General features: G+C 40.2%; 2 protein-coding genes across 2 annotated transcripts; both read left to right on the top strand.

The window, feature by feature from the left end:
• The first annotated feature begins 1,436 nt into the window (after positions 1-1,436).
• On the top strand, positions 1,437-5,375 carry LOC116203436 (glycerol-3-phosphate acyltransferase 9-like). The gene is made up of 12 exons (XM_031535162.1): positions 1,437-1,805; positions 1,893-1,950; positions 2,079-2,197; positions 2,565-2,664; positions 2,962-3,057; positions 3,169-3,265; positions 3,488-3,575; positions 3,661-3,757; positions 3,918-4,003; positions 4,318-4,437; positions 4,553-4,651; positions 5,144-5,375. Exons 1-12 carry the CDS (start codon positions 1,684-1,686, stop codon positions 5,196-5,198), a joined length of 1,137 nt encoding a protein of 378 aa, XP_031391022.1. The 5' UTR covers positions 1,437-1,683; the 3' UTR covers positions 5,199-5,375.
• Positions 5,376-5,529: 154 nt separating this feature from the next.
• LOC116203437 (lysM domain-containing GPI-anchored protein 2-like) lies at positions 5,530-8,328 on the top strand. The gene is made up of 5 exons (XM_031535163.1): positions 5,530-6,104; positions 6,589-6,859; positions 7,502-7,622; positions 7,730-7,914; positions 8,023-8,328. The coding sequence occupies exons 1-5, from the start codon at positions 5,724-5,726 to the stop codon at positions 8,121-8,123; spliced, it is 1,059 nt and encodes a 352-aa protein (XP_031391023.1). The 5' UTR covers positions 5,530-5,723; the 3' UTR covers positions 8,124-8,328.
• The last annotated feature ends 596 nt before the right edge of the window (positions 8,329-8,924 follow it).

Below are 8,924 nucleotides of genomic sequence, written 5' to 3'. Positions count from 1 at the left end.
ATATGACCATAACTTTGTATAATTAATATAAACAATTTATATTTGACAGAAATTATATTAAGATAAACTTAAATATTTGTTTGATTAGTATAATAATATATTAATAAATAATATATATTTAAATATATGTATTAGTTTGAAAATTAGAATATTATATATTAGGGGAATTAAATGAGTGTATATTTCTATTCTTTTAACTAATTCTTTTCTTTAATTTCGTTATCTACTAAATGGTTATAACCATTTCTTTAATTGCAATACTTTCTTTATATTTTCTTATTTATGTGCACCGTGGACATCTCTTGTAATAGAAAAATATGCCCTTATTTCATGCAGTATGTAGTTAATTTTACTGTCTACCTATCTACATATATTCATATATATATATATATATATAATATAAAAGCAGAAGAGCAGAATTATGAGATCTCCATTTGAGAACCTTAAACTTCTCATAAGATATCCTTGATTGCTCGAATCACTCCATTTGATAACCATCGGGTCTACGTGAATTTATATTTCATTTTTAGTTAAATGAACTTATGATATATTTTATTGTTATTATATTCAACGGATGTTAAAAATTTATTTAGATTATTTGCATGTAATAATATATAATAAATTGTTTCTGAAAAATTAAAAGTTTCATCGATAATTGGAAAGAACTTAATGAAATACGTGATATGCTTCACATGTGCTAAATTCCCTATAAATATCCAACAAAATTCATTTTATCTATCATCTTTCTATGCTATATTGTTTTAAGCGCTTATTATAATATTATGATCTCTCTATAAGCATATTGCTCATTTTATACATCTATAGTACTTGCTTGTTTATTATCATTATGGTTTTACTTATGTGACTGCTTTTTTATATATTATATTGTCTATATTCATTTGTAAGTCACATATATTGATTATCTATTTTATAAAAAAAGATTGAAAAATTATCACATAATGCATGTACATCAACTAGTATGGCATAGATTTTATTCAATTGGTTAACCACAGTTCAATATCATCAATTAGATTTATTGTATTCAATATTGATTCGATATGAGCACTTGCAAATTGGAATAAGTTCGGTAAAGCCAAAAGGAACCACTTTAGTTATTTTTTTTTCTAAAAATAGAAAAATACTAAAATAACTTAAATAAAATTCACTAAGATCTTACATTAACTTTTAAAAGAATAAACAAAATAATAAACAAAATACTGAAACTCAAATCTTTAATCAATGATTTGACTTGTATGGATTGCATCTAACCTACTGGAAACCTTTTTCTTTTTTTTATTTAAATATTAAGGGACTTTAGAAGCAAATTAAAGATGGTGTATTAGTTTATTTAGGGAAATATTTTTTGGGCAGATTATTGTGGAAATAATTTCAAAAATAAATCTTAAAAGCTCGAAAAAATGGGGAAATGTCTGCGGAATGTTCTGATGTACGGAGACACGCGGCAAAGATGTTCTGTCTTTCTGACGGCGACGGCGGCGTCGTCACCTGCAGTAGAATTGAGTATATGAGCAGACAGAACAGCGGAGATCGGCCGGCGTCCAAACCTCTTCTTTCTTTCAAATGGCAGAGGAAGGAGCTGTTGCAGAGCGTTGACTTGGTCAAGAAGAGTGCAACTGATCCCTCACCTACACCCAACATCAACCCCTCTCTCCGCCAGAGGGCATGGCCAGAACCTCGGGGAAGCTCAGGTCGTCGAGCTCCGGGCTCTTTTCCGATCGACCTGAAGTCGAAGATCACCTCTCCCTTGGATGCTCTGTTTCCGAGCCTCCCCCCAAGCTCCAGCTGCATGTCTCCGGTCTCTGTCTTTCTTTCCGACTCTGATCTTTCTCTCTCTGATCAAGTCCTTTTTTTTTTTTTTGGGGATTTTTCAGGCGTGATTTGCTTGACATCACGCCTTCCCTGACAGAGGCTGCTGGGGCAATTGTTGATGTAAGCTATCTATCTAACTGATCTCTACATTGCATTTCTTACTTCTTCTTGATCACTTCTCTTGATCTGCTTTTGTCTGATCGACCACTTCGGTCCGCTCCTCTTTTATTTCACGTCAAATTACGCAGGATTCCTTTACACGATGTTTCAAGTCGAACCCGCCGGAGCCGTGGAATTGGAACGCCTACTTGTTCCCTCTGTGGTGCTTTGGGGTGGTAGTTCGATATCTTATCTTGTTCCCTCTGAGGTTAGGAACTCATCACAGCATTCATGTGTGCCTGAATTTCATTGCTTAAAGGCTTTGCACAGCCGCAGTCTGGTGAAAATTCGCTATTTTCCATCAGCTAGTCTCCGAATGTTATTTCCTTTCATCGTATGTTTGGTTTGTGTTTCACATCTGAATATGTTTACAGTTAATAAAACAGTATCAAGCTTGTCGAACTCTCGTGACCAGGAGGAGGTTTTGTTGACATCTTTTGTTCATAATGTAGCGAATGGTTATTATTCCAGCATCTGGAAATCTTATTACGAGGCTAACGATTGTGGGGATACTTTTACGCTGTCCTAGAAACCATTCATCTGTTTCATAATTCATTCGTTCCTTTGATTTGCAGGGCTACAGTGCTTGCAATAGGGTGGATAGTATTTCTCTCATCCTTCATCCCTGTGCACTTTCTGCTCAAGGGGCATGGTACACTGAGAAAAAAGATAGAGGTGCAGGGCCGTTCTATAGTTGTTCCATTGGTTGACAATTTCCTGATCATTTGTTTCAATCTGCAGTCTACACTTAAAAGGCCTGCACCTGCCAATGTAAAATGTAAACAGTATAATGTTTTAAAGAGTATTGTTCTGTGCATTTGCATTCAATCGATGTGCGGCTCTCTACGCGTTTCCCTTTTCTCGAACATGAGCACAATCATTATCTTTTAAAACCGTGGAAAACAAGCATATATTATGTGTTCTTCTTCTAACGAGTTGAAGCCTTTTCTTTTCTCCCTTGTTTTCCTCTAGAGAGGCCTGGTGGAGCTGATGTGCAGCTTCTTTGTGGCATCATGGACTGGTGTCATCAAATACCATGGGCCCCGTCCCAGTATGCGGCCTAAACAAGTATTCCTCTATTATGAGTATTTTTTTGTTTTTCATAGAGGTGAAATATTACAGGCTTACTCCATTTTCCTAGAGGAGTACTTCTAAGAATTCTTGCTGCCGTTTGGACAGGTTTTTGTTGCTAATCACACGTCGATGATAGATTTCATTGTCTTAGAACAGATGACTGCCTTTGCTTTAATTATGCAGAAGCATCCTGGTTGGGTTGGTAAGCGTCTTAGAAACACTATAAGATTTCATTGATATTTTTGTATCAAAGAGAATGGATAAAGAATGAAATAGAGTCGTAAAGGCTGACCAATTTGCATGACGATTTCATTGCAATTTTATTTCCATCAGCTCGGACTGAAAACTTGGTTATCTGTTAGTGGCCACTTTTGCTGATTGCTGAATATGGACTAAGGAGTAATGATGTTTGGATTACCTGTAGGACTGGTGCAAAGAATAATCCTGGAAAGCGTGGGAGGCATTTGGTTTAATCGGTCAGAGGCAAAGGATCGGGAGGCCGTGGCGAAGAAGTAAGTCTGAAAAGCCTTTAGAGCTTCAACTTTTTCTCCCCTTTGTTAGAGAATTTTTGACGTCCGATGAGAAATCACTTATCAGGTTGAAGGATCACATCGAGGGAACCGGGAACAACTCTCTCCTCATATTTCCTGAAGGAACTTGCGTAAACAACAATTACACTGTAATGTTCAAAAAGGTATCTATTCTCTTCTAAGTACAATCATTTCTGTTTTTCTTCTTCTTCTTCTTCTATCCATAATATAATCCGCTTTGCAACTGCATTATACTTAGTGGTTCATGAATTAGTTAATGGCATCAAAATTCACTTGATCTACAACTTCCTTGATGATATGAAGGGTGCTTTTGAACTCGGATGCACTGTTTGCCCTGTTGCAATCAAGTACAACAAGATTTTCGTGGACGCATTCTGGAACAGCAGGAAGTAAGTAGCTTATGAATTGCAAGAACTTAAATAAATGCTTATATACTCAATCCAAGTTGATCGAATTTCTGCGTGCATGAATTTTATGACTATTAGAGCTGTGAGTTGAATGAATGCAGTAGTTTAGAAGGTCATTACTATGTCCTGGAAATTGAGAACTCTGTCAATTGCTCTTTTGAACTTCTCCATCTATGACGCATAGTGGGGAGAGAACTCAAGTTCGTCGATGATCAACTTTGCATTTTCTGGGCTTCCAGAACCAGAAGGCATGAGTTCCCATTTCGGGGCTAATCTGATGTTGGCTCTGGTTGCAGGCAATCCTTCACAAAGCATCTGTTGCAGCTCATGACTTCGTGGGCTGTTGTCTGTAATGTCTGGTACTTGGAACCTCAAACTATTAGGCCCGGGGAGACCCCCATCGAGTTTGCAGAGAGGTAACCGATCAGCTCCTAAATCACAGTATTTAACCGAAAGATGCCTTTGAGAAATCATATGCTTAAATTACTCAATCTATCAGTACTGGAAAAGAGTTGTATTTTTTTCCTGTAGGGTCAGGGATGCCATATCCAAACGAGCAGGCCTTAAGAAGGTCCCGTGGGATGGATACTTGAAGTACTCCCGCCCAAGCCCGAAGCAGATGGAGGAAAAGTAAGTCATGATCATTCCCATCTCTACCAGATACCATCGATTTATCAATAATGCCACTTGAGCTTGGACTGTCTCAAACCCATACAGAGTTTGATCTATCTCGCACCCATTTCTCATGCTTCCGGTTCCCCGGTTCCTTTTTGTATATTGTATGCGAAAGACATTTGCAATGCGTTTGTTTTCGGAGTTAAAGTCACGAATTTGTGATTGTGATTGTGATTGTAGAAGAAGACAAAAATATATGGGGCCCACCAGTTTGACTTTTGAAATATGAAATGAATGGAAGGTATAGATAATTAATTATAATGGGATTGTATTTTAATAATATATGGGGCCCGCCAATTTGACTTTTGAAATGTGTGTTTTATTGTGTAGTCTTTTGAGTTAAAGTTAATTTTAAAATCTTAAATCACGACTTTGAAAACAAACGGAGCGTTGAATTCTTATATCGTGTTCAGCATCAAAGTGATCGTTTCCTTTTTCACGTCACAGGCAGCAAAGCTATGCGGCTGCGATGCTGCAGACTCTGGAGGTGGATGCGAAATAGGGATGAACGTCCCAATGTAAATGCCACATGCAATGTTTCTTATACAACGTGAAACAGAGAATGGCTCTTGATGGGTCCTGTAAATGTCGCATACGATGTTTTTTCTTACAGGGGCTTAGGACTTTCCAGTATTGCCTGTTAAAAGAGTAATACTGACAGAAACTGATTTTCTATGAATGCTCATTTCCAAAGAAAATCCAACCATGAATTCGTTTGGACCAATAAATCGGGGGCTCGCTGCCATCTCACCCAGAAAAAGAAAATCCAAACAAAGAACTGTTCCTAGAACCCTCTCTCTCACTCTCTGCTGCTTTGCTCAGCTGTTCTCCATTTCCCACTGCACCCTCTCCAAGAAAAAGCAGAGAATCTCTCTCTCTCTCTATATATATATATATATATCCATATTCTCATTTTCATAGGCTTTCTCATTCACATTCCAAAGGCCCTGCTTTTCTTAAGCGCAGCCTCACTGAGCTTCACCGAGAACTCCAGTTCCAACTTCCAACACAGACAGAGGCAGAGGGAATGGGTGGTTTCTATCAGCTGCTGCTGTTCCTACTCATCCTCGGTGCTCTCGTGCCCACGTCAGTGCCGCTGGGCTTCACCTGCACCTCCAAGGGGGCCAAGTGCCAGGCCCTGGTCGGGTACGCCCCCGCCAACGCCACCACCTTCTCCGTCCTCCAGAAGCGCTTCGCCATCAAGCACCTCCGCTCCCTCCTCGGCGCCAACGGCCTCCCCCCGTCCAGCCCTGCCAACACCACCGTAGCCGCCGGCCAGACCGTAAGGATCCCCTTCAACTGCTCCTGCGGCTCCAATGGCACGGGCGTCTCGTACAAGCTGCCCCAGTACAAAGTCCGCAGCGGCAACTCTCTGTCCCAAATCGCCACGGCCGTCTTCTCCAACCTCGTACTTTCTCACGTTATTCCCTCCGAATTTGCTAAAGATTCTCAAATGATTTATTTGAATTTTTCAATTTTCCATTCATTATTTCCTTTTATTTGAGTTAGATTTCGGTAGTTTATTCACTGTTATAATTATTGTCCATCAAATATGTTACACTTTATTTATTGAATTTTAGTTAAATGAATTTGGTTCAGTCCTGGGGCTGGACCGTCCCGGGGCCTCGGTCGTCAATGGGGGCCGTTCAGCCTGGGGGTGGGCTGTCCCCCATCCAATGGTCTTGGACCCAGCAGATGGTCCGGTTGAGCTAGTCTCGCATATCAGTATACATGGGTATTGTGAAATAGTCCGATCGGTTACGGTCTAGGAAGTTCTACACGGTCAAATTCGGGTATCATGAAGAATACATTAAATTAGTCTCAGCTTGGCACCATTGTGTAACTTTGAATAACGCGAGTTCTCTCAACGTTCTGATGTATTGTGATGATAGGTTACATCCACGGACATACAACTAGCAAACAACATAAGCAACCCGGACCTAATCAAGGCGGGGCAGAGGCTGTGGATCCCGCTTCCCTGTAGCTGTGATGACGTAGCTGGCAGTCGGGTGGTTCACTATGGTCACGTGGTGGCTTCAGGGAGCTCGATCTCCACCATCTCTGAGCAGTTCAACGTATCGCAGGACACGGTCATGGCGATCAATGGGATTGCCAATGCCAAGGACCTGAAGGCGGGCCAAGTTCTCGATATTCCACTGAAAGGTGCTTTTCTTTCGTCTGATGCACTTTTGGACTCTCTTTATGTTCGTTTCGATGGCTTTAATTAAACTTTCTTGCAATTTGGCCTTTTGTCTTTGTTGCTTTTCTTTAGGCATTGTCCCACCCAAAGTGGCATTTTCATATATTAGTCACTTTGCGGGAATCACTCCATGTTAGGATAGATAAGTGAGAATTTGCTGTGGCGCCCTTCATTTTATTGAGGTTACTGAGATTGGTTGGCACACTTTTCCATGGACACCCTTGACATGTCTTGTCAAGATCGTTGTCATATGCATTTTCTCATCACATATGGTTAGTTCGGACAGTTCGAATTCGTAAACTGCGTTTTCCAGTGCAGTAACCTTATAACTGTAGCACTTATTAGGTACATACCCGAGTAGGTACATTACACACTTGAACACCTGTAGAAGCTTATTAGGTTCAATACATCCCGGAAACTGCACCTTTAATAGCAGCTTTTTCTTCCATATGAGGAAGATTGTACTGGTTCTGTCCATGTTTGAATGAAGTTGATATGTTACATACATTCCTCTTCAATTGTTTTCCATTAGCTGATATTTCGATAATTTTAGGTGAGTGTTCCTGCCATGATGTAACTGATACTGCTTTGATGTCCAACTGCAGCTTGTTCATCCACAATAAGGAACGACTCTCTCGATTCTTCCCTGCTTGTCCCCAACGGCAGTTACACCTTCACTGCCAACAACTGTGTCAAGTGCAGCTGCAATTCGGTCAATAACTGGATGTCAGTGACTTATTTTGGGAAACTTACTTTATTTAATCGGATATTGGTTAGTCTCTTCCTAATCCCGGGAATCTGAGTCTGGTTCCTCATGTTTTCACTGCCTGCAGGTTACAATGTCAGCCCTCTGGCATCAGACCATTGAGCTGGTCGGTCTGCCCCTCAATGCAATGCGGGGGCACGCAGTTGTACATTGGAAACACGACATCAACTGGTTGTAATACAATCTGCACTTATGCTGGGTACACGAACCAAACAATACTGACCACTACTTCCACAGATTCCACCTGTGCAGGTATTTCCCAGACAGAACCTTCAACTTCGACTCTCAACCAAGTTACCTGCATCTCTTAAAATTAGTTAATTTTAATGGCATCATTGTCGTTTCTTTGTTGATAAACAGCTCTCAGTGACGACGCTGCAAAGATTGGATTGCAAGTATTCAGTTGGAACTCCGTGCTGGTCTCGATTTTGATCCTGCAAATTCTCTTCCACTTTCACTGAAGATGTTTTTGCTTTCTTTTTGGAAGTCTCCCCTTGTAGCTGTATGTTCATTTACTCGGACACGCTCACATGTTTTATCTGATTCATTTGAATGCTTGAGTAGAAACAATAACTATAAGATATGATTAGCGACATTGAGTTGGATCAACATGCTGAGAGACATCAGATTGCATTGCACGCACATGAACCGATCATGGTTATGATTTATTTGCTGTCCAATTTCTATCTTGATTCAGAACAAAGGAAAGATGTGACGGAAAGAAGGTAAGAATGCTCTTCTCGGAAGCAACATCTGCAAGGATCTGGTGCGATGGTTCCTCCACTTCTGGATCATTAGACCGGTATATTTATATTTTTGACAAATTCAGGGGGAGGTATAGTCCATGTGACCATAGGGCTCAAACAGCTGGGCAAAGAACCCCTTCTTCCTTCTGGGGTTCCATCCCATGTCCTTGCAGAGCTCATCTGCTGGTGGAAGCTGTGCTCCAGCACCATCCTGAATTTCGCCAGGGGAGGCTTCCATCTTATGGAGCTCTCCACAAACTTGGAGATGGCCCATCTCTGTCGTAGTCGGAAGAAAAACAACAGCATGCATCAGAAATAACTATCAAACGACATATATTGCTTGTGATAGGGAAATGCAAAAAAGGATAAAAAAGAGGACAAATTTCCACTTTTGCTCATTTTTCCTTCAATTAGACTTGAACTTTGCTAATAATGTCTCAAGGTCTAGATCTTATTAGTTCGAGCTAGAAAGATCATACCACGGGAGAAATTAAGGTTGCTAAAAGACTGCTGAGG

This window comes from Punica granatum, chromosome 4 (genome assembly GCF_007655135.1).
Source record: "Punica granatum isolate Tunisia-2019 chromosome 4, ASM765513v2, whole genome shotgun sequence".
Taxonomy (NCBI): domain Eukaryota; kingdom Viridiplantae; phylum Streptophyta; class Magnoliopsida; order Myrtales; family Lythraceae; genus Punica; species Punica granatum.
This window is presented reverse-complemented; position numbering and strand designations above follow the sequence as displayed.